This window comes from Pleuronectes platessa, chromosome 2 (assembly GCF_947347685.1).
Source record: "Pleuronectes platessa chromosome 2, fPlePla1.1, whole genome shotgun sequence".
Classification (NCBI taxonomy): Eukaryota; Metazoa; Chordata; class Actinopteri; order Pleuronectiformes; family Pleuronectidae; genus Pleuronectes; species Pleuronectes platessa.
Genome location: NC_070627.1, coordinates 734,787 through 760,573, shown reverse-complemented (window position 1 = coordinate 760,573; position 25,787 = coordinate 734,787). Strand labels below are relative to the sequence as shown.

At 44.7% G+C, this 25,787-nt stretch overlaps 2 protein-coding genes across 4 annotated transcripts in view; both read left to right on the top strand.

Moving 5' to 3' along the window:
• LOC128450355 (NACHT, LRR and PYD domains-containing protein 12) overlaps window positions 1–25,787 on the top strand; it is a 143,896-nt gene that overhangs the window by 52,671 nt on the left and 65,438 nt on the right. The window lies entirely within an intron of this gene.
• Window positions 15,286–18,283, top strand: LOC128450554 (NLR family CARD domain-containing protein 3-like). The gene is given in 5 exon segments (XM_053434080.1): window positions 15,286–15,419; window positions 15,520–15,639; window positions 16,085–16,287; window positions 16,516–17,817; window positions 17,820–18,283. Coding segments are annotated over 5 exon segments (2,118 nt in total). The 5' UTR covers window positions 15,286–15,375; the 3' UTR covers window positions 18,269–18,283.

The window sequence follows — 25,787 nt, the reverse complement described above, 5'->3', positions numbered from 1 at the left end:
AGAAAACTTTAACAAACGAAAAATCACACTCAAGGAGGATACAGAAAACAACTTACGCGGCGTAGCAAAGATCATGGTAAATACGACTATGGCTGTGGAAGGGCTTAGGTGCACGGACAAGGACGAAACATTTTGGCACAAGACAAAGGGGAGACGCAGACTATAAGCACATGAGGGTGAAGGGAACAGGTGGAAACAATCCGGAATCAGTGACACATGAGGAAGGGCAAGTGACCTGAAACGAGAGGAGAGTTAGGATTTCAAAATAAAACAGGAAGTTACGAGACAGAAACCCCAAGACAAGACAAACCTCACCGCGGTGTGACAATTGTAAAGCCTGGTATTAAGTTTACAGAGTTTATTCCGTGTTCGGACTTTCACCAGATGAACTGGCCGTTACCTCAAAGCACATCTGGTGATATACATCTGACAAAGCAAAGAACGAGACATTTATCTGACGCGTAATGTGTTCATCATCAGGCCAGAAGCTCATAGTGCTTCAGCTCGTTGTTTTCGTGAAGGGTTTCTGTAGGAATTTTATTTCAGCAAGACCTCCAGTAGATCACAACAACAACAACAGGCAGCGACGAGTTTTTAACAGTCCAACAAATCTATAGACTCAGGAAACTCGTGTTGAGAGTAAAAGGCCAAATGATCCCTGATGATGATGAGTTTTATGATGACTTTAAATGTGAACGGAGCCAGAGCTGATTTTAAAAGAGCGGCTGTTTTTTAAACTCATGGATATTAACGAAGAGATGTTATGTTTTTACAAGAAACCCACAGCACCGAAGACAATGAGTGTGACTGGAGGAGGGCTTTTAATGGGGAAGTGATTTTAAGTCACAAGTCCAGCTGCAGTGGGGGGGGGGGGGATTCTTTTTGCCAGGAGTTTTTTACCACTTTCTTTTATTGTAGAAGAGATTATTCCAGGTGTATTGTTAAAGGTGAAAGCTGAATATGAGAATGTCAAGCTGGTGATTTTAAATGTCTATGCTCCATGAATAGGGTGGACAGGATGGAACTTTTAAACATTTTAGATGATACTGTTGAAACCTGTAGTGATGATTTTATGTTTTAGCAGGAGGTGATTTTAACTGCACAGAAAATCCCACTTTAGACAGGAATCACTTAGAACCACATCCTGCATCAGGTCTCAGAATGAACCAACTGACCGAGGCACATGAGCTGTCTGATGTGTGGAGGCTTTTTAACAGTAATCATGTGGTGTTTGTGTTTTTGTGTATATAGTTTGTTGCTGTGTCGTCTCCTGCCTTTCTGTGTTTTCCCTGTGTGTCGTGTGTGGCAGGGGGCGTGGCTGGCTGGTGACTGCAGCAGGATGAGGCACACCTGCCTCCAATCCAACTAATCTTCACTGCTATATAAGCTTGGTCGTCTCGTCACTTCGACGCCAGATTATTCCGTCGTCTACGGTAGCTAATCGCAGCCTGAACGCTCCACGTATGCTTCACCTGGATTTATGCTAACTGTACTCTGCTCTTCACTCCAGGACGCTTGTTTGCCTTCCTGCTCAGCTCTTCGTCCTCCAAGCTCTGTGCCCCCGGCATATCATCACCTCCGGGAGGTGTTCAGCAAGGACCGCGCTCTTTCTCTTCCTCCTCACAGACCCTATGACTGCTCCATTGATTTAATTCCAGTCGCTCCCTATCCGTCCAGTAAGTTGTATAATTTGTCTAAGCCGGAAAGCGTGGCCATGGAAACCCATATTACTGACCCCTTGGCCACGGGACTTATTCGACCTTCGTCTTCTCCGTTAGGGGCGGGGGTTTTTTTTGTCGAAAAGAAGGACAAGTCGCTGCGCCCTTGTATTGACTTTCGGGGCTTGAATGACATAACCGTTAAAAACAAGTACCCCCTCCCGCTCATTGACTCAGCGTTCGGACCACTTCACGAAGCTGCTATCTTCACGAAGTTAGATCTCCGAAATGCTTATCACCTGGTGAGAATCAATGAGGTGGATGAGTGGAAGACAGGATTTAACACCCCTCTGGGACATTTTGAATACTCAATGCACCTGCAGTGTTCCAGAATCTAATGACGTTTTAAGAGACATGTTGAACTGTTTTGTGTTTGTTTATTTAGATGATATTTTGATTTTCTCCCGTAATCTCCAGGAGCATATGCAACACGTTAATTTCGTTCTTAAGAGACTCCTGGAGAATCGTTTGTATGTTAACGCGGAGAAATGTGAGTGCCATGTGTCTTCTGTTAGTTTTTGGGGTTTTATTGTGGAGAAGGGACAGATCAGATCCGACCCTGCCAAGGTCATGGCAGTGGCCGACTGGCCCACTCCCACATCAAGGAAGCAATTGCAGAGGTTTCTGGGGTTTGCCAATTTCTACCGTAGGTTTATCCGGGACTATGGCAGTGTTGCCACACCTCTTACGCAGCTAACCTCTGTTAAGATTCCGTTTGTATGGTCACCGGCGGCCGAGGCTGCATTTTCTAAATTGAAATTGTTTTCTTCAGCTCCTGTTCTCATTCACCCTGACCCCGCTTTGCAGTTTGTTGTAGAGGTGGACGCCTCTGACTCCGGGGTGGGGGCCGTGCTTTCGCAGCGCTCCTCCGTTGACCAGAAGCAGCACCCGTGTGCCTTTTTCTCCCGCCAGCTCTCCCCGGCAGAGAGAAACTACGACGTGGGGAACCGGGAGCTGCTGGCGGTCGTCCTGGCTCTTCAGGAGTGGCGGCACTGGCTGGAGGGATCCACGCATCCGTTTATTGTTTGGTCGGACCACAAGAACCTCTCTTACCTTCGTTCGGCTCGGAGGCTCAACTCTCGCCAGGCCCGGTGGGCGTTGTTCCTGGGTCGGTTTCAGTTCACACTCACCTACCGTCCAGGTTCCAAGAACACTAAGCCGGACGCACTGTCACGTCAGTTTGCTCCTCCTGTGGAGGACACCGCAGGAAGCGTCATTCTGCCATCCGCCTGTGTGGTGGGAGCAGCTGGGTGGGAGATCGAGGGTGTGGTCCAGGGGGCTCAGAGGGACCAGCCGGTTCCCCAGGGTTGCCCTCCTGGCAGGTTGTTTGTGCCCGAGGTCGTGAGGTCTCCTGTGCTGCAGTGGGGACACGCCTCCCGGATTGCCTGCCATCCCGGTTTTCGCAGGACACTGGTCCTCCTTCAGCAATGGTTCTGGTGGCCTTCCATGGCGGCGGACACCAAGGAATTCGTCGCGGCCTGTTCTGTCTGTGCCAGGAGCAAGGCTTCTGTCTGCGCCGGACTGCTGCGTCCCCTGCCTGTCCCTCATCGCCTGTGGTCGCATGTGGCAGTTGACTTCATCACTGGCCTTCCTCCCTCTGAAGGGAACACCGTCATACTCACCGTGGTGGACCGTTTTTCCAAGGCGGCCCACTTCATCCCTCTGTCGAAGCTACCTTCCGCTCTTGAAACTGCCAACCTGCTGGTCACACACGTCTTCCGCCTGCATGGAATCCCTGTGGATATTGTTTCGGACAGAGGTCCTCAGTTCTCCGCGAGGACGTGGAAGGCGTTTTGTCAGGCATTGGGGGCGTCGGCCAGCCTGTCTTCAGGGTATCATCCTCAGACCAACGGCCAGACAGAACGGGCTAATCAGGATCTGGGGGCGGCCCTGCGCTGCGTCACAGCCCGTCATCCGGCTTCCTGGGCCACACACCTTGCCTGGATTGAATATGCTCACAACTTCCTGGTCTGCTCCGCCACAGGTATGTCTCCATTCATGGCTGCTAATGGTTTCCAACCTCCTTTGTTCCCTGCCCAGGAGACTGACGTGGCAGTGCCATCCATGGAGGAACATCTCCGGCGGGTTCGTCGGGTCTGGCGCACCCCAGCTCCGGTCTACCAGCCAGGTCAGATGGTCTGGCTTTCATCCCGGGATCTGCCTCTACAAACCGAGTCCCGTAAACTGACGCCAAGATTTATCGGTCCATTTGAGGTCGACCGGGTCATTAACCCCTGCTCGGTAAGACTGAGACTCCCCCTGTCACTTAAGATCCACCCCACGTTTCATGTTTCTCTCCTTAAACCTGTGTCCTCCAGTCCCCTAAGCCCTCCTGCGGAGCCTCCCCACCTCCCCTGGACATTGATGACCACCCGGCGTATATTGTTAATAGGGTGTTGGATGTACGCCGGCGTGGTCGGGGTTTTCAGTACCTGGTGGATTGGGAGGGGTACGGACCGGAGGAGAGGCAATGGATTTATCGTTCTCTCATCATTGACCAATCCCTCCTGGATGATTTTTATTCACGGTTCCCGGACAAGCCGGGTCGGCCGCCAGGGGGCGGCCCTTGAGGGGGGGGTACTGTGGTGTTTGTGTGTATATAGTTTGTTGCTGTGTCGTCTCCTGCCTTTCTGTGTTTTCCCTGTGTGTCGTGTGTGGCAGGGGGCGTGGCTGGCTGGTGACTGCAGCAGGATGAGGCACACCTGCCTCCAATCCAACTAATCTTCACTGCTATATAAGCCTGGTCGTCTCGTCACTTCGACGCCAGATTATTCCGTCGTCTACGGTAGCTAATCGCAGCCTGAACGCTCCACTTATGCTTCACCTGGATTTATGCTAACCGTACTCTGCTCTTCACTCCAGGACGCTTGTGTGCCTTCCTGCTCAGCTCTTCGTCCTCCAACCTGCCAGAACCTTCAAGCCAGCCAGCACCCTGCCTCTCCAGCCTTCTCCTGCCTCGTCAGCAATAAACTTTGTTCCATACCCATCAACTACCACTCCGTGTCTGCTTTGGGGTCCGATCCTTAAACTTAACTTAAATCCTAACAAATCACAGACAATACACCTGGAGCCATGCCAGAGACAATGTTTTATCCCTGACTAGACTGGATCGACTCTATTGTTTTAAATATTTTAAAAAGGTGTTTTATTCAGCCTGTGGGTTTTACTGATCATCGTTTAGTCTCTTGCTCTATTTGTATTAGAAATGTTAGTTTAAAGAGCGCCTACTGGCATTTTAACACAGCTCTTTTAAACGACCAGGCTTTTAGAAATGCTTTTAAGTTGTTTTGGTTTTCCCACAGAGAGAGCAGGTCTGCCTTCAGCAGCATTCAGCAGTGGTGGGACATCGGAAAAACACATTAGACACAGAAGTATATCATGATTTCACTTCCTTACAATTCCAAACCACTGCCTGTCAAATGACCGGGAAATAGTCAGGAACATGTGAGGAACACGTCAGGAACATGTGAGGAACACGTCAGGAACATGTGAGGAACATGTCAGGAACACTTGGTTGAGTTCATGTATGAAACCAGCTTCAGTGTTGTTCTGGTGAACACTGTACAGTTACTGGTCTCTACAGTAAACCCACAGCTCCAGGCAGTAATCCTGTGTAAACACGACTTCATGATAAACACGACTCGGCCTCTTTGTTTGTTTCAGTGTGGGTTTTATTTATTAGAACATGAATGTAAAGAAAACAGAATCAGGAACACGCTGACACACTGAGCGCTCGTCTTCACAGGAAGCACAAATGAAACGATGGAGAACATCAGCAGGAAAGATCTGGTCCTAATGGACTTTTCATGTTCAAGTGCAGTAAAGAATTCAGAACTCGTTTAGTTCGGCGATTGGTTGGTGAGTGTGTGCGTTTCTCTTGTGTTTGTGTAAGTGTGTGTTTGCTGTACAGGTTGATGTGTGTCTTGGAATGAGAGCTTCATTAAATGGTTGATTCTTCTCTGTGTTCGGTGTCGACTCGTGTAGCGTCGCTGAAAACCTTCGTCTCTGCTCCGAGGGTCTGATTCACGTCACGTCCGTCCTCTGGTTGTTTTCACGTCCAAACAGGAAGTGAAACATGTTTAGTGACGTGAATCTGTGATATTAAGAATCAGAGATTATAAACAAAGATGATGACACATCTCCACTTCCTCCAGAAATGAAGACAACATATTTTGAATACAAACGCTGCCATCTTGTGGTTTAAACATAATTTGCAGTCAGTGGTGATCGTGGTGCTGATGATACATCAGCTCGACCAATCAGAAGCCAGTCTCAGCTGTCATCACGACGTCTCAGCCTGTCTTTATGTGATCATGTCATGATTGACAGATGAAATCGACTTGTGATTGGTCGAGTGTAGATTTAGGCGGGACTTTAAAACCACGCCTCTACTCCACGATCACTGCTGCACAAGTGATGTCATCACCACAAGATGGCAGCGTTTGTATTTGAGATACTTGGCTTCGTTTTTATTAGAATAGCAGGAAGTGGAGACGTGTCGTCCATCTTTATTTACATCTTTATCTATGTCGGCATCATTTCCACGTCATGTGACACATGGTTGATAATTTAGTTGTTGATGTTGTGATGTCGTTATGTCTGGTTTGATTCGAGGGAGTACACCAGAGTACACGTATACTACATGTACGTGTACTGAGTGAAGTATCTGGAAGTTTTTCCTTGTTTTGTTTCAGTAGAAATTTGTTTGTGTGTTTTGTTCTTGTTTTATAAACGCAGGCGTGTGATTGGTCGTGGTTGTGTCCGCAGCGTGAATCAGACCCGGTGTCGACTGTAGCCCTTTGATTTCAGCTTCACGTGCACGAGCACCAGCGCAGCTTCACGTGCACGAGCACCAGCGCAGCGTGCACGTGAGCCCACGCACGTGAGCCGAACCACACAGAGACGCTTTTGCATAGACATCAATTCAAATCACACTCATGCAAATAGATGGAGGACACGTGGACGAGGGACAGGAAGTAAACAAAAGACAAGAGGTGAGTGTGAAGAGGACGGATGAGTGATCGGTTCCTCGAGGTTTATAAAAATAAATACGTTTGTTTAATATTGAACATTTTTCTCTGAATGATTTTGAACCAACGGACGAAACGAAGACGACGTGAAAGTTTCTGAAAACACAGCCTGTGTGTGTGTGTGTGTCTGTGTGTGTGTGTGTGTGTGTGGGTGTGTGTGTCTGTCTGTGTGTGTCTGTGTGTTTGTGTGTGTGTGTGTGTGTGTGTGTGTGTCTGTGTGTGTGTGTCTGTCTGTGTGTGTCTGTGTGTTTGTGTGTGTGTGTGTGTGTGTGTGTGTGTGTATCTGTGTGTGTGGGTGTGTGTGTCTCTCTGTGTGTGTCTGTGTGTTTGTGTGTGTGTGTATATGTGTGTGTGTGTGTGTGTGTGTGTGTGTGTGTGTGTGTGTGTCAGTAAAATGTTCTGAGCATCAGGTCGATTAATAAACAAACAGTAAACATCTGTCACGTGATTAAACGCTTCGGCCACAGAACTACAACAAGTAGATAAACACGTCTGATTCTCCATCGGTCACAGGAAACAGCAGCGAGGGAAACATGTCACATGATCAGTCACATGATCAGTCACATGATCGGCTCCATAATAGTGAAGCCAACGCCTCTTGATCGCCCTCTGGTGGCTGGCTGCAGTATAAATGAAATCCATGTTTTAATTATTTCTCTCAAAGATCATTTCAGGTCGTTCTTCTCTCTGATGTTTGTTCAAGTTTCTGATCAGTTTGGTTTGAATCAGTTATTTGATGATATGAAAACAGGTTGAGACGTGATGATTGACAGCTGACACTGACTCCTGATTGGTTGAGAGCTTGTGTGGGCGGGACCTTAATCTGATATCTGGGTTAGTACGCCTGAGTCCGAGTGACATAAATGTTTTTACACGAGTCTCTTTGCTGACTCATCGATTTGTCGTCGATAGAACTTTGAAAAAAACACGATAGAAAGTTCAAAACATATTCATCAAGATTGTGACTGATGGATTTTCTCTCCAGGAAATAAAACTTTGACAGTTTTAATTTTCACGAGCTCAGATCTGACGAGGTCATGGTTAGATCATCACATGACATGGTCACTTCCTCTGCGCAGACAGGAAGTGGATCTACTTGATTCTAGTTCTGCGGCTGAAGGTGGACACGACGAGTTCCCGCTCAGAAAGTGTGTGTTTGTGTTAAAACGTCCAGTTTGAACTCACAAGTGAAAACACAACTCTTCTATCTAACACAACATCTGGTTATTAGCATCAATGATACAGGTTATTATTCTTTGTTCACACAACTAAAAAAAACAAGTTCAGTTTTACAGTATTTACCTGCAGCCATGTTGGAAAAGTTTGTTTCTAAAACTGTAAATGTAATACTCCTTTAATAAGTTAAACAAATAATTTAAACAACACATTTGAAATTAAGAACTGAGAATGAAAACAAAAACAGACTGTTAACACAGAAAGAGAACTTTTAAAATCTGTTGTATGTTTTAAAAAACTCTTTACAACAAACTAAAGAAATCAAAAAGAGACAGGAAGCAGACAGGAAGTAGTTTTATACAAGTCGACATCATTGTATACAAAAGCCGAGTCGTTCAGCTCAGTGTTAGTGACCAGTGATATAAACTCTCTGAGGGAATATTTCATATTAGTCAATAAATATGTGAGGACACAGTAGAATAAAGGAGAAAAGCTGAAAAGTCTTTATGGCTTTTAGAGGCTTCGTGGCCCAAATCATCTGGAACCTCAGAATCATCAGATCGTGAGACGAGGGCAGCGTCACAAAGAAAGAGTTCAGTGAGACGTGGGAACTGGGATCAGTGGAACACTGGGATGTGAAGGAAGAGGAAGCTGGGATTCTACTGAGTTAGATTTGTCTCATTAAATCAAACAGACAGTTTGTGTCTCTAAATGAAAACAACACGTAACTTTAATCACCTTAAAGATTAAAACACTAAAGTCAAACTTTATGTAACAACACATTTTATCTCCTAAATGTATATTTTCCCTGTTGAATAAATCACAGGAAGGTTTCAGAAATGTGTTCATGCTCTAATGCTCAGCGTCCTCTCCTCAGCCTCTGTCTCAAACACTGTCTCTTCAACACCCCCCGATAGTCTGCTCTGATTGGTCAGCAGATTTCCCCACGTGTGCATTAAAATGTGTTGAGCACAGAACAACAGTAAACGTCTTCTCATCCGTCTCTTCTGTTTCTAAAAGCCTTCATGCTGAGTCTCTGAGGTTTGTTGGTTTCAGATGAGTCAGAGTTCAGGTCCTTTAGAACCCTGCAGGGTTTCTGAGGCCGATATCTGAGAGTTTAACAAAGAAAACGTGAAACCACTGATTGTTTTGTGACCAGATTTTAACTGTTGGGTCATTTTACAGTTAAAAATAAACCTGAATACTTCCATCGCTTAAATCTTTGGTTTCTCCCCATTTCCTAGTTTCATTGTTTTCTGGCTTCACAATAAAAGCTTCCACCAGGAACCCAGAGGGAGGCTTTTATTGTGAAAGGATTGCTCTCTGAGTAAGAGGAGCTGCTCTTCAACAACAAACCAACCACATGTGAACTCTGAGCTGTTCGGTCGGATCAGTCACTCTGAGCCGGAAACAGCATCACCTGGTGAAACAGCCTCACTTCCTGCACCCCCATCACATGGAGACTCTATCAGAGACAAACGTCTTCCAGTGATCCCACTTCCACAGAGACACGAGACAAATGGAAGAAAGGGACAAAGACAAGTGAGAGAGTGAGAAAGTGCACCAGAGAGTGATGGAGAAACAGAAGGGAAATGAAACTGCCCTCAGTCTGAGACCAGATACCTCAGTGACGTTTCCTCTCCTCTTCAGTACGGAGCAAACTTCTGTCTCTCCGGCTTCTTCATCCCGTTGGCTGAGGAGGAGATCTTCGCCGTGTAGGACGCCAGCGCATGAGCCTGCACCGGGACGGCTGCCGACGCTGCCGTCTGCATTGAGCCTGGTAACAAGGGACCCCCGATGGCTGAGGCAGGAGGGCTGGAGAGGGCCAGGTAGGGGATGGACTTCACTCCCAGGAGGCTGGAGAGGGGGAAGGCGTAGGGAGACCCCAGGAGGGGAGCAGGGGGCATCGCGGCGCCCATCGCTGCCAGGGGGGAGGAGGAGGAGGACGAGGCGGGGGGGGCGGGCTGGGTGAAGCTCATGGTCAGGTCAACGGGAGACGGCATGGAGGAGGACTGGGCGGTGGATTTGGCGGTCTCTAAACTGGAGGAGGGAAGGGAGGAGGGAGGGAGGGAGGGAGGAAGAGGAGGAAGAATGAAGGAAGGGAGGGAGGGAGGGAGGAAGAATGAAGGAAGGGAGGGAGGGAGGGAGGGAGGGAGGAAGGAAGGAAGAGGAGGTGGAAGGAAGGAAGGAAGGAAGGATCGGAGGGTGGAGGGAGGGGAGAGCAGTACGGGGGGGGGGGGGGGGGGTGGATGGAGAAGGGTTAGAGGGTTAAACCAAAGACATGTTAAAAAAATCAAAAACTAAATCATAGAGAAAAACAACGAGGATTTTAGAATCAAAATGAAAGAAGTGAAATCATAAAACCAAGTTTTACTGGAGGTTGCAACAGATTATTGTCAGGGGGGCGCTGTACGGATGGGGGGGGGGGTACTGTGTAAATTGGGGTGATGGCTGGGGGGGGGGCTGAGGGAGGAGGGGACACAACCATCGTACAGACGTTAGGATGAACGTTTGTCAGAGATGATGAAGATGATGAAGAAGAAGAAGAAGAAGCATAAACAAACATCTTCATACGTCACAGTCTGTTGATCACATGTAGAAATAAATATGTTTATAACCTTTTTATCATAAAATGAATCAGCTGTCAGATGAACTGAGAACAGAACAAGTAGGAGAAGTGTCCCAGTCTGTGTTGTGGTGGAGAAACGTTGGTGTGGTGAAACAAAGGACTGGGAACACTGGGCAGAAGAGTTTTGAACCCAGAGGCTGATGGTGGTGGGACGATGGTTCGGATCAAACACTGAGAAACAAAGAAGCTCAACGTGTGGGAGACGGAACAAATCCAACTGGTGACCGATCTTCTCACCATCAAGTGGCTTTGATCTGCAGCAGCTGGTGGAGTTCAAACCAGTTTGTAAACTCACCATGAAGTGATCAGGTACTGGGCCATACGGTGGCCCTGAGAGCTCAGCCTGGAGAGGCGGTGGTCTAGTGGCAGAAACTTGGACTATGGGCAGAGAAGGTCTCTGGTTCGAATCTTTGTGTGTATTTGATTTACCTTAGAAACTCTGTACCACCTGTATCTGTGACCATATCCCCCCCCATCTCCTGCCTCCCCCTCCCTCCTTCTCTCCCCCTCCCTCCTTCTCCCCCCTCTCTCTCTCCTTGTTTTATTCGGTGTCTTATGAACTCAACACAGCGACTGACAATACATCTCTTCACATTACGTCTCCTCCCTCGGGGGGGGGGCGGACAGACACACACACACACTGTAAATCTGCTGAAGATCAAACCACAATGAAAATATATGGAAACAAACACTGAACTCACTGTGATGTGAGAACTGCAGTTACTGGGTTGTTCCAGGAGGGGGCGCTGCTGCACCTCATTTGAACTTCTTCAACCCTCCTCCACTACATTTACTTTATTCAACAGATGTTTGTTTTATTTGAAGATGTTATTTTACAAAACGAAAATCTTCTATATCGTGACGTCATTTCCTTCTTTGATTTGTTTAAGTGTTTCTCAAAAGTAAAAGAAAAATACTTTTTAAAGAAGTTGATTTGAAATTATAATAATATTCTCACTACACTTAAAAAAATACAGAATTGTTTTCAGGATCAACGTTAAACAATCGAGACTTTACAAGATTCAGGTTTTTTCACATTGAACAGCTCAGAACTTATCGACTGAGTGAAAATACACAGCTCACACACCAAGGCTGATTCTCTTCTAACACTCAGTGTCCGAGGAGGAGCACTTTCTGTTCTACTTCATGTTCATGTTGCTTTCACTTCAGGAAAGTTTTAAACAAGTATTTGTATGTTTGTTAAGGATCAGTTTTTTCCACCACTGGTAGAGAAACCTGAACATGATGGTTTTATTGACTCTGTTGTTTTACCACAGCTGCTCTTCACTCTTCATCTCTTCGGTCGTTCTCATGTTCGTAGCTACGACGTAACATCAGCTGCATTTTTAAGTCGTAATGTTGTGAGATTAAAGTCGTGATTGAGAAGAAAGTCTGAATTTATCCTCACGATATTCCAACGTCATTGTGATATTACGACTTTATTCTTGTGAAATTGTTTCTGTGTCTCTAAGACTTTATTCTTGTGATATTACGACTTAAATTTGATTGAGTTTCGACTTCTTTATTCTCTTGGTATTACAACGTTGTTATTACAAGATGTTTTTATATCAGCCGCCCTCGTGGTGAACAGACTTCCTGTCTCATCTGAACTCGTGGCGTGCTGTGATGCGACCGATGACATCACGACCGATGACATCACGACTGTGACGACCATCGTTTTTTGTAAAGTCACTCTTCGGTTTGTTTTGGTGTCAAAATAAAAGCATGACGTATTCTGCATTTAAAGAAATGTAATAAACTTTATGATCTTTGTAAAACAAAGTGCAGTCATTTCTCAGATAGATAAAAAAACATTTAACACATGAAAATATAAAGTTAAAATATCTGATATTTAAATATCTTATGCAGTTTGGTGCTTTTCAACCTGAGACATTTTTAAATGGAATTAAAATATATATGACTATATACTTTAATAAAAAAAAATATTTATAAGACATTTGATAAAAAGTAGAAAGTTAAATATAACAAGATTAGTTGCTATAATTTAGAAACTAAAAATGTAAAACATCTAGATCAATAAAATCAATAAAGCAGACGAAAAATTAGTTTTAACTCAGATTTTTTAAATCTGTTGTCACTGCAGAAAACGTGTGAACACAAGGGGGCAGCACAGGTCAATAAAACATTAGGTCACATGGTCTGATTGGTCAAACTGTGAGGAGACTTCATTAATATATCTGACAGACAGGGGGCGCTCACGTGCTGTTCTTTATCTGAACTGTTTCATGTTTTATTTAGAGATTTTAAACTTCTCTTCTACTTTGTTAACAACCTGAGAAGTGAGAGTTTAACACAAACATTTAAAAATGGTCTGATTTGGATTCACACTCAGATTCAGGGACTTCTTCTGTTTGTAAACAAATCAACAAACAAACAGAGGAAAACATAACCTCCTAAGAGGGTTAGGGTAAGTTATAGAGTTAGAGTTCTCTCTCTCTCTGTCTCTCTCTCTCTCTCTCTCTCTCTCTCTCAACTTGTTTTATACTGTATGTGAATAAAACACTAAATCACAACTTACATGTCAAATAAATCCAATGAAAAGATGATCAAGGCTTTGGTCAAGTTGTCTGTGAAATAGAATTTACACTCACATCAGTTTTATTTCTTGTTTTCATAGAAAGTAGTTTCTATGGTGGAATTCCAGTTCATCCAGTTTAGACCTGATGGAAAACCATGTAGTCTGCAGCCAGGTACTCTGGCTCTTTGCTGACACCTTGTGGCCAAACACTGGTACTGTTTCTACTTGGATCATTTCATACATCGAACACTCGTCTAGTCAGAGAAAAGAAGGGGATGCAAATCTCAGCAGTTATTGAAATACACAACGGTCAAATGATGCATCACAATGCAGCTGTATTTCTCTAGATCTATAAACCAACACTGTGACTGGACTGTATGAATGTGACCTGACGTGGCAGAGTTCTGCAGATGGAGTCACACATTCAGCTCCAACACCAAATATAACAACCTTCACCTCACAGGAGGAAACATGGGTTTGAGCTCAGGCTTCATTTGATGGAGTTGGGCCGTTTGGGAGTTTTCCACATTTTAACAAACTATTGACGGATCAGACCGATCTCAAGGAAACACGTCTTCATCGAGTTCACATGATGAAGACGTGTTTGACTCCAGAGTTTCTGAGGCTCATTTAAACATCATGATGAATCACATTGTACGGCTCAGTCCCAGGAGACGCTCCCAGTCAGGACTCAGTGTGAAAGTGAAGATCTGGATTCATGATCCCACAACGTCCATTATTAACTAAATACATGATTATAAGTTTGTTATCTACATCATAACATCACAATAAAACATGAACTGTGAACCAGTTCATCTTCATGGGTATGAACTGGACTTTGAACTGGGTGGAATCAAGAGTGAACTGGTTCAACAGGGAGGAGGAGCATGAGAACAGGGAGCGGTCAGACTCCATTTTCACCTGGACGAGCAGAAGGAAGGAAAGTGAGCAGGTGAGTGTGAACACAACTTTCTGAAAGTTTCACTGTCTCACTCTCACACCTGCTGTTAACATCCGTCTGCTGATCACATGACTCTAAGTTTGTCAGTTCACACCTGGTGACAGACGTCATGTGATCGGATCCCAGAGACAGATGTGAACAGCAGGTCTGGATCAAAGAGCCTTCAAAGGACTAATTAACAGAGTTAACTCACAGCTTCACTTTTTATCTTCATCTGTTCATCAAGTGTTTAATAACACAACGTGTTTTCACCATCATACGTTACAGCAGTGGTCACCAACCAGTCCAGAGTCTTCACTGTGGATCCCAGTAAAGCTCTGGACTCACTGGCTGAGGTGTGAGGAGCATCGAGCTGCATAGCCAGGTACACACACACACACACACACACAAACACACACACACACACTTCATACTGGTTTTGTGTGAGTTTTAAAGTGAATATAAAGTTGTTGCTTGTGTTTGACCTTCATTTGGGCACAAAGCCATAGAACTGAGTGGAGATACAGAGAGCTGCTTCAAGCTGTGACTGATGTGCTCTCAGTGTTACTGTCTATAAAGTTCTGTGATTCAAATCCAGCCTTTATGACGTGAACATGATTCTAGATGTTGAGTTTCTTCTCTTAGTGGCCGGGGGTTGAAGGACACATGAACTTTTACAGTTTGTATTGATTCACTTTAATGTAGTTGATTGGTTTGAGTGGAGATCAGGAAATGCTCAAGTTGCAAAAACACTTTGTTATTCAACGTTTGTTTATGGCTCTGCAGGTTTATTGGTGTAATTAAAAATGACATAAACCAATATTACATGAGAGGGAACTTTATTATTGTACTTGTACAATAGTACACCTCCACACCCTTATTGGCTGGTACCCTAAAAGATATATTCATATTATAATTTAATAATGTTCTCAATGAAATGTCTCTTCTCTTAGTTGCAGGGTTTCATCTAACTCCTTCCTGAGGTTTCTGATGTGATCACTGTATTTCCTTGTATATAAGAGGTCCTGTGTACTCAAATAAATACCAGTAATACAAACTATGAAGCCCTGTTTAACAATAAAAACATTTAAACAAAAATATGAATAGATTCAGTCGACAGAAAGGCTGGAGTGCTTTTATTTTGAAATGGGTCGGCTACAGGAAGGGTTGCAAAAATTTGTGTTTTTGAAGTTTTCAACAGATAAAGATTGAAACTGGTGTGAAAGATCATTTCACTGTGTTCTGCTGTAAACTGAGCGCAGAACCAGAGGAAATAGACCAGACCTTGAATATCTAGAAGAGCAGCGTGGCCTGAACAGCAACTGAGACGCAGCCGGTGCAACATGGACGAGGACACTTCAGAGCAAGTTGGACCCTCAACCACAAAGTAAGAGACCTGCTACAAACATGTGAAGCTCCAAACTGAATCCTCACAGAATGAACCAGTGAATGATGTGTTCTGAATAAAAACATGTTTGTGTTTGCAGAGGTCAGGACCACAGACTGAGAGCAGAGTCTCCAGGGTCCAGCTGTCTGTCTCTGAAGAGTGACTGGTCCATGAATCATCCTCCAAACTTCAGTAATGAACCTGGACCCTCACCCACAGAGTAAGAGACTGTTTCTACTGTGACCTGCTCTGAAGAGGATCTAGTCTCCTCTAGTGTGGCCCCTGCATTAGGACACAGCTTGAAGTTGGTGACTAATCTCTCAGAATCACTCAAAGAGCTCAGACCTCCACCAAGAACCAACACGCTCCTTATGAAACCACTTTGAAATCCACTAGAGACTCATTTTGATTTGGATCTGCACCAAATTCCACACACTGGTAAACATCAGTCCTCTGAACATGTCTGTGAAAGAGGACCCCCCCCCCCCAATCTGGTTCACAGACCACAACCTTCCACCAAGTTTACTGGTAATCTGTTGTTTTTTATAATCCCACTAACGAACCAACCAACACACAAACATACTGGGTGAACGCAAAACCTCCTTGACAGAAGTGATGACAACCTGTGACTGTGACATGTGAGTTATCAGGACATGTCTTCACAGGGAGAGGAAGAGGAGTCATGTTTCTGAGGAGGAGCAGTCGTCCTGCTGTGCTTCGTGTCAGGACGTCCTGAAGGATCCAGTCTCCACCAGCTGTGGACACTGGTTCTGCAGACAGTGCATCACCTCATACTGGGACCAGTCTGGTTCTTCAGGAGACTCCTCCTGTCCCCAGTGTGGACAAAGATCCAGAACAGGAGCTGGAGGTCAGACAGCCGGTCAGAGCAGCACTGTACATGTGTCTGCTGATGTCTTCACTTCTGACAACAGCACATGTGGTTTTATTTTGTTCCTTCATACAGCATCAACATTTAACATCGTTAGAAAAGCACAAAGTTAAAAAGCTTTTATTTTCTGTAGTTTTTCTGGATCTGATGAAAACAATCAGCAGATTCTCAGATTCTCTGTCTCTCACATTCTTTCTTGTCTTTCAGCAGATCGTGGTCTGCAGGAGGTTTCAGATGAACATAAGCTCAGTGTGAGGAGGAGATGTGAACATGTGACTGAAGGAAGTGATGAAACAGGAAGTAGAACCCTCCTCAACAGGATCTACACTGAGCTCTACATCACAGAGGGACAGAGTGAAGAGGTTAATACTCAACATGAGGTGAGGCAGCTTGAGACGGCTTCCAAGATGAAGATCCTCCAGGACACTCCCATCAAGGTCCAGGACATCTTTAAAGCCTCCACTGACCAGCAGAGCAGCATCAGAGTCGTCCTGACCAACGGCGTCGCTGGCGTTGGAAAAACCTTCTCGGTGCAGAAGTTCACTCTGGACTGGGCAGAGGGTTTAGAGAACCAGGATGTGGGTCTGCTGGCTGTGCTTTCGTTCAGGGAGCTGAACCTGGTGAAGGACCAGCAGCACAGTCTTCTCACGCTGCTCCATGTTTTCCATCCAGCGTTACAGAAGCTCACTGCAGAGACGCTCGCTGTCTGTAAACCTTTGTTCATCTTTGACGGCCTGGATGAAAGCAGACCTTCTCTGGACTTCAACCACAGGGAGCTTGTGTCTGAGGTCACACAGAGGTCATCAGTCAACGTGCTGCTGACAAACCTCATCCGGGGGAATCTGCTTCCCTCGGCTCTCGTCTGGATAACCTCCAGACCTGCGGCGGCCAATCAGATCCCTCCTGCATGTGTTGACAGGGTCACAGAAGTACGAGGCTTCACTGAGGCCCAGAAGGAGGAGTACTTCAGGAGGAGATTCAGTGATGAAGAGCTGTGCAGCAGAATCATCTCACACATCAAGACGTCCAGGAGCCTCCACATCATGTGTCAAATCCCAGTCTTCTGCTGGATCAGTGCTACAGTTCTGGAGCACATGTTGACCACAGACCAGAGAGGAGAGCTGCCCAAGACCCTGACTGACCTGTACTCACACTTCCTGCTGGTTCAGACAAAGAGGAAGAACAACAAGTACGGTGAGGGACATGAGACGACTCCACAGCAGCTGACGGAGGCTGACAGGGACGTTCTCCTGAAGCTGGGGGGGCTGGCGTTTGAACATCTGGAGGAAGGAAACATCATGTTCTACCAAGAAGACCTGGAGCGGTGTGGTCTTAATGTCACAGAGGCCTCGGTGTACTCAGGAGTTTGTACTGAGATCTTCAGAAGAGAGTGTGTGATCTTCCAGAAATCAGTCTACTGCTTTGTTCATCTGAGCGTTCAGGAGTTTCTGGCTGCAGTCTACATGTTCCACTGTTACACCGAGAGGAACACAGAAGAACTCAACAACTTCTGAGAACCATGGAGAAATCCCTCATCAGTAAAAATGGTCATCTGGACCTGTTTGTTCGCTTCCTTCACGGCCTCAGTCTGGAGTCCAACCAGAGAGTCTTAGGAGGCCTGCTGGGTCGGACAGAGAACAATCCAGAGATCATCCAGAGAGTCATCAACAACCTGAAGAAGATGGAGAGTGGTGACATTTCTCCTGACAGAAGCATCAACATCTTCCACTGTCTGACTGAGATGAACGACCACTCAGTTCATCAGCAGATGAAACAGTTCCTGACGTCAGAGAACAGATCAGAGAAGAAACTCTCTGAGATCAACTGCTCAGCTCTGGCCTACATGCTGCAGATGTCAGAGGAGGTTCTGGATGAGTTGGACCTGGAGAAGTTCAACACATCAGACCAGGGTCGACTGAGACTGATCCCAGCTGTGAGGAACTGTAGGAAGGCTCTGTGAGTCCAGACATGATCAATAACGTGTGTGTGTGTGTGTGTGTGTGTGTGTGTGTGTGTGTGTAATAAAGTTATTTTTATAATGTACATATTTTTCTCATTGTTCTCATGATGAAAAATCATTCAGATGTGATCACTGGAGTTTGAGGGTTCAGACATACGAACATGTGGGGTTCAAGGGAGAGTAATGTATATACTGTATATATATTTATATATATATGAAAATAAATATATATAAATATATATATATATATGATCAAACAGCTAGCACAGAGTGAGGAGACGATCACTGAATCAGTGTTTGGATGAGAATCACTGACGGTTCCTTTAAACTGAAGAAGCAAGAAATATAGTTTATTTTTCTTTCTTGTCAAACCAGAGTTCCCACTCTGCGTTTGTCCTCCACCACCAACCAGTGTAGTGTCCGTCCCTCCAGGTTCCTGACATGTTGACTTCACAATAATATGAGGTCACGGTGACCTTTGACCTTTGACCACTGAAATCTAATCAGTTTCTCTTTGAGTCAAAATGTGAAGAAATCCCCAAAAGACAGACTTGAGATATCATGTTCAAGAGGCCATGAACATGTTCTGTGACCTCTGACCTTTGACCTCTGACCAACTGAATCTAATGAGTTGCTCTGTTAGTCTGAATGAACGCTTGAACCAAATCTGAAAGGATTCTCTTGAGGAGTTTTTAACAAAGAGGGGATTTACCAGGGTGAGGGTCACATGATCACGTTTTGTATGAATGTTGTGTTTTCTGATTTAATTCTCACAGATTTGATATTTTCTTTAATTACAGACTCATTGGTTGTGAACTCAGAGAGACTCACTGTGAAGTCGTGGCCTCAGCTCTGAAGTCAGACCCCTCACATCTGAGAGAACTGGATCTGAGTGGAAACAAGCTGCAGGATTCAGAAGTGAAGCTGCTGTGTTCTGGACTGGAGAGTCCAAACTGTCGACTGGAGACTCTGAGGTCCTTAAATCCTTCTTCACTTTTCAGACTTTCTTTCTTATTGGGTCATTATTTATTTAAATTGTCTCAGTTCTGCTCTGCTCACTGTCCCTCAGTCATCTGTCACTCACCCAGCCTGTCAGTCACGTCCACCTCATCAACTCCATTCACCTGCACTCACCTGCTCCTGATCACTAAGAAAGTGTCAGTAAATAACATGTGGACTGAGGCCGAGCCCTCGTCCTCCTCAGGTTTTCAAAATAAGACTCATTCTTATTGAAACACGTTGGACAGTTGATAAATCAAATCAAATCAAATCAAATTTTATTTGTATAGCCCATATTCACAAATTACAATTCATCTCATAGGGCTTTAACAGGGTGTGGCATCCTCTGTCCTTAACCCTCAGCAAGAGTAAGGAAAAACTACTAAAAACCCTTTTAATAGGGTAAAAATATGTAGAAACCTCAGAGAGAGCCACATGTGAGGGATCCCTCTCCCAGGACGGACAGAAGTGCAATAGATGCCACGTGTAGGAGAACATCATCAATAATCAAAGTCTCTAGCAGCATTTGATGAGGGTAGACATCCCGAAGGACAACCCCAACATGACATGCCAAGCAGTCCCGCTGCAAGCACAGTCCATGCTCAGCAACCATCTAGACCACGATCCACCATCCAGACCAGACGCCACTCCAGTCCTCAGTCACCGTCCACCGCCGCCCACCAGGACCCATCACAAGCCACCACCGCGGTCCTGGTCCACCGCCCGTGCCCAATGCCAACGCGACACAGGGTCCGCCACCAGCACCACGATCAGCCCAGAATCCGCCACAATGGATCCACCACCGCGACCCCCGGTGTACGATCCACAAACCGCAATCCATGGTGCGGCCACAGAGGCCCTGGATCTGCGGGTGATAAAGCAAAGGGATTCCGGGGAAGGGGGATAGGGATGGAGAAGAGGAAGGAGAAGCTGGAAAGAGAAGCTCCGTGTGTCATGTGTCATAAAATAGAACAAGTAACGTTCTGGCGCACTAATTAGCTCTAACTATAAGCTTTATCAAAAAGGAAGGTTTTGAGTCTACTCTTAAATGAAAAGATGGTATCTGCCTCCCGAACTGAAAGTGGTAGATTATTCCACAGCCGAGGGGCTTGATGGCTAAAAGCTCTGGCTCCTACTCTTTTTTTAGAGAATTTAGGGACGACAAGTAGGCTTGAATTCTGGGAGCGGAGTGCTCTAGCGGGTTTATAAGGTACTAACAGCTCTTTAAGGTAAAAAGGCGCCATATTATTAAGGGCCTTGAAGGTGAGGAGGAGAATTTTAAATTCTATTCTAGATTTAACTGGAAGCCAGTGTAGCGACGCTAATACTGGAGAAATGTGCTCTCTTCTCTTTGTTCTCGTCAGGACACGTGCTGCAGCATTTTGGACAAGCTGTAGAGTCTTTAACGACTTACTGCTGGAGCCAGATAATAATGAATTACAATAGTCCAGTCTCGATGTAACAAAGGCGTGGACTAGTTTTTCTGCATCTTTTTGGGAAAGGACATGTCTAATTTTGGAAATATTACGTAAGTGGAAAAAAGCGGTCCTAGAAATTTGTTTTAAGTGAGAATTAAAGGATAAATCAGGATCAAAGATCACTCCCAAGTTCCTGACGGTTTCATTGGAGGCAAGGGCAATGTCGTCTAGCGCAGCTATATCATTAGATAATGCATCTCTAAGGTGTTTGGGGCCAAGTATTATAACCTCTGTTTTGTCTGAGTTTAATAAGAGAAAATTGCGGGTCATCCAGGTTTTTATGTCCTTGAGACATGTTCGAAGTTTAGTTAATTGATTACTTTGTTCAGGTTTTATTGACAAATATAACTGGGTGTCATCCGCATAGCAGTGGAAATTTACCGAGTGTGTCCTGATAATGTTTCCTAGTGGAAGCATATATAATGAGAATAAAATTGGGCCGAGCACAGAGCCCTGTGGAACACCATGGTTAACTTTGGTGCGCACAGATGACTCATCATTAATTTGCACAAATTGGGAGCGATCAGAAAAATACGATTTAAACCAGTTAAGGGCGGTTCCATTAATGTTAATTAACTGTTTGAGTCTTTGTAATAAAATTTGATGGTCAATTGTGTCGAATGCTGCACTGAGATCTAACAGAACGAGGACAGACACAAGTCCCTGATCTGAGGCTATTAAAAGGTCATTAGTGACTTTTGCCAAGGCTGTCTCTGTACTGTGATTGGCTCTAAACCCCGATTGAAAGTCTTCATATATATTATTTTCCCGGAGAAACTCACACAGCTGATTGGCAACAACTTTTTCTAAGATTTTAGAGACGAAGGGGAGATTAGATATTGGTCTGTAATTGGTTAAAACCTCTGGGTCTAGGGTGGGTTTTTTGAGTAGGGGTTTGATGACAGCTATTTTAAAAGACTGTGGTACATAACCTGATGATAATGACAGATTGATGATGTTAAGTAACGAACTATCAATTAGGGGCAGAATTTCTTTAAGTAATTTGGTAGGAATGGGATCTAAGATACAGGTTGTTGGTTTAGAACCTGAGATTAATTTGGTAAACTGATCACGGGTGATCAGAGAGAAGCTGTCTAAGTAATGGGTAGGATTCTCAGCCGTTTCTGAGATCTCTGTTGTTGGGAGGGTATTAGTGCCAATTGAGGGCAGGAGATGGTTGATTTTATTTCTAATAGTTTGAAACAAACAGGAAGTGACATCAGGAGCCATCCCTACTTTAAACAGTGTTTAATTACACAAACCTGCTCAGTGACCAACACACAGAGAAGAAGCTGATGAATGAAACAATGGTCCAACATGTCTGATCTGATATTTATCTTCAGGTCACAGACTGGACTGAGGTCAGCAGCATGTTGAGAGTCTGTGTTGAAATGATGACGATCCACAACAACAGGAGGACACATTCTAATATTCATATTTCTTTATCCAGGTTAAATAACTGCAGTCTGTCAGAGATCAGCTGTTCTTCTCTGGCTTCAGCTCTGAGGTCAAACCCCTCTCATCTGAGAAAATTGAATCTGAGTAACAACTGGCTGCAGGACTCAGGAGTGAAGGAGCTGTGTGGTTTTCTACAGAGTCCAACCTGTCGACTGGAGACTCTGAGGTCAGACATCATGTTTTAATGTTAAAGGTTCAGTGTGTAGAATGTAGTGACATCTAGTGGTGAAGTGTCATATTGCAGCTGAACACCCCTCATCCCCTCCCCTCCAAACATGATGGAGAACTTGTGGTAGCTTCAGTTGTCATAGAAACTCAAAAGGTTTAGTTTGTCCAATCTGGGCTACTGTAAAAAACATGGCTGCCTCCGTAGAGAGGAACCGCTTCTGATGTGCATATAAAGTATTTAAATATAAAGTATTTAAACAAATGATTTAAATGTGAAGTATTAATATATACAGTATGTAAATATACAGTATTTAAATATAATGTATATAAATGTCTCAATCTAAATGAAAGAAAACAACAACTGGTACAATTCAGATGAAACTAGTGAAAACATCTCTAGGATTCTTTTCTCTTCAGTTTCTAACAATGGATCCTTTCACCTGAATCTTCTACACTGGAGCTTTAAGGTCAAAGGTCAGAACATGTGGTCCTAACAGTGAACACTGATACTGAGCTGTGAGATGTTTGTAGAATGACCTCTGAGGACCGAGTCAGGCTCAATGTGACTGAAGTTTTACTGACAGAGAAACAATCCAATGCTGGACAATGTGTACATGTAATGTTTCTGTGGAAGCTAACCAGGACTTGTCCCGGTGGTCCTGTGGACTGACCACATGACAGCGTGCTGCGTTGGTGTTCTGGGACTGGGATCAGGGTCCAGAGTCCAAGTTGATTATATTTGATGTCTTTTATTTTTAGGACCAAGTTCTTCAGCCCTGTTTCTTCCATTTGGGTTCATTTCCAACATGAAACCCTTCCTCTGGTTTCAGGACTTACACGGGGTCGTCCATGTCTTTATCTTTTCACCACTAGATCTCTGTCCCGCCCAGTACACACGTGTTCCTCAGGCTCCCTGCACCACTTTCAACTGGTCCAACTGCTGCTCAGATCATCACCACTTCAAGAACACATGATCATAGAACTGCTCGCCCTTTCACACATCAACTGTGGAACATGTTCTGACAAGTGGGTCGGACATTTTCTGGAGCTGAAGCAGCAGCAGGAGATTGTCCGGGTCCGACTCGTTCACAGCAACAGGAACATGTGGGAACATTCAGAAGAGGGGCGGAGCCAAAAACACATAGCTCCATGATAACCATGGTTATGTTAAGTTATGTTACGTTACAGGTTCACTGTGAAGGAGTTAGTGAGGTGTCGTACATGTGAACGTAGTCCACTTGTCCACGTGTACGACTCCTGAACATGTCCAGCAAGATATTTAGAGACATCTAGTGGTGAAGTTACATATAACAAACAACTGGACCCCGAGGACACGAGGACTTTCAAGTTGTTTCAGTCATGAACTCTGTAAAATAGTTTCTGGACATTTTCTGGAGTTTGACTTTCACAAATGAAGAACAGGTGGAGCAGCAGGAGGCGGAGCCTGTAGAGCAGCAGGAGGCGGGACATGGCGTATAAACTCTGCTGTGGAAAGATCAGTGTTGTTGTTTACAGCTCATCCACACCGGGGTCAGCCCTCATAACCAAAAGCTCTGGAATCTCCTCGTGTTTCCAAGTGGACGTCTTCGTCTTCTACGTGTCCTGCTCCTCTTCTTCATCCTGAGATATTTGTGTTCTTCAGGTTTCACGTCCGTCTAACGTGTTTGTGTCCTCAACACGTCCACTCGCTCTCTGTGAATCCTCTGGACATTCACCTGCTCCATTCTCACATGGACTCACTCAGAAACTTTATTAGGAGGCTGCAGGACAAGTTCCAGAAAATGTCCAGAACAACTTGACTCAGACTTCAGGTCTAAAAACAGAGACAGTGATGTTTAGTCAAAGTCCTTTATTTTCACACATGAACTCAGTTTAATTTACAGTTAAGTTTTATTCTTTATCCAGGTTGTGGAGCTGCAGTCTGTCAGAGATCAACTGTTTTTCTCTGGCTTCAGCTCTGAGGTCAAACCCCTCTCATCTGAGAGAACTTTATCTGAGTAACAACAACCTGCAGGACTCAGGAGTGAAGGAGCTGTGTGGTTTTCTACAGAGTCCAACCTGTCGACTGGAGACTGAGGTCAGTTCACTGACTGACTTTTGTAGATCTCATATCTATAAACAGCATTTATACACAATTTATCTCATTTAATTATGTTTAACATAAATCCTCTTCATTCATAACTTGAATTCACTCATTAATTAATCTGTGACATTTTAAATATTCAGCTACTTGTTAAAACACTGAGTTTAGTTCTAGATTTCCTAAACTGATCTGCAGGACAGAGACCGGGTCCAAATAATATATTTGTACTGAATCAGGACTCGTTTTTAGTCCAACATGTCTGATTTCATATTTATCTTCCATGTTATGAGTCTGTGCTGACATGAATATGTGTCTGTTATTTTCACACATGAACTCAGTTTAATTTACAGTTAAGTTTTATTCTTTATCCAGGTTGTTGAGGTGCAGTCTGTCAGAGATCAGCTGTTCTTCTCTGGCTTCAGCTCTGAGGTCAAACCCCTCTCATCTGAGAGAACTGGATCTGAGCTTCAACAACCTGCAGGACTCAGGAGTGAAGCTGCTGTGTTCTGGACTGGAGAGTCCAAACTGTCGACTGGAGACTCTGAGGTCCTTAAATCCTTCTTCACTTTTCAGACTTTCTTTCTTATAGGGTCATTATTTATTTAAATTGTCTCAGTTCTGCTCTGCTCACTGTCCCTCAGTCATCTGTCACTCACCCAGCCTGTCAGTTCACGTCCACCTCATCAACTCCATTCACCTGCACTCACCTGCTCCTGATCACTAAGAAAGTGTCAGTAAATAACATGTGGACTGAGGCCGAGCACTCGTCCTCCTCAGGTTTTCAAAATAAGACACATTCTTATTGAAACACGTTGGACAGTTGATAAGTATAGAAACAAACAGGAAGTGACTGTCAGGAGCCATCCCTACTTTAAACAGTGTTTAATTACACAAACCTGCTCAGTGACCAACACACAGAGAAGAAGCTGATGAATGAAACAATGGTCCAACAGGTCTGATCTGATATTTCAATAAGGAGAGACTTGATTTCCAATTTACCAATATTTATTTGGCATTTTAGACCCCTGTGAGATGTCATCAGGTTTAGAAGGGGGTGGAGCAGAACATCGAACAGGAATACCCCCCGGGGTCTAGACACTGGTGGTGGTTTTATCTGTTGAACATATGTTTACAAGGCACATCTTAATGCTACTTTGTCCTATTGGACTCGCTGAGTGTGACATCCTCTGCCCTCAACCCTCACAAGGGTAAGGAAAAACTACAAAAACCTTGACAGGGAAAAAGTAGAAACCTCAGGAAGAGCTGCATGCGAGGGATCCCTCTTCCAGGATGGACAGAAGTGCAATGGATGCTACGAGCAATGTGTATATTG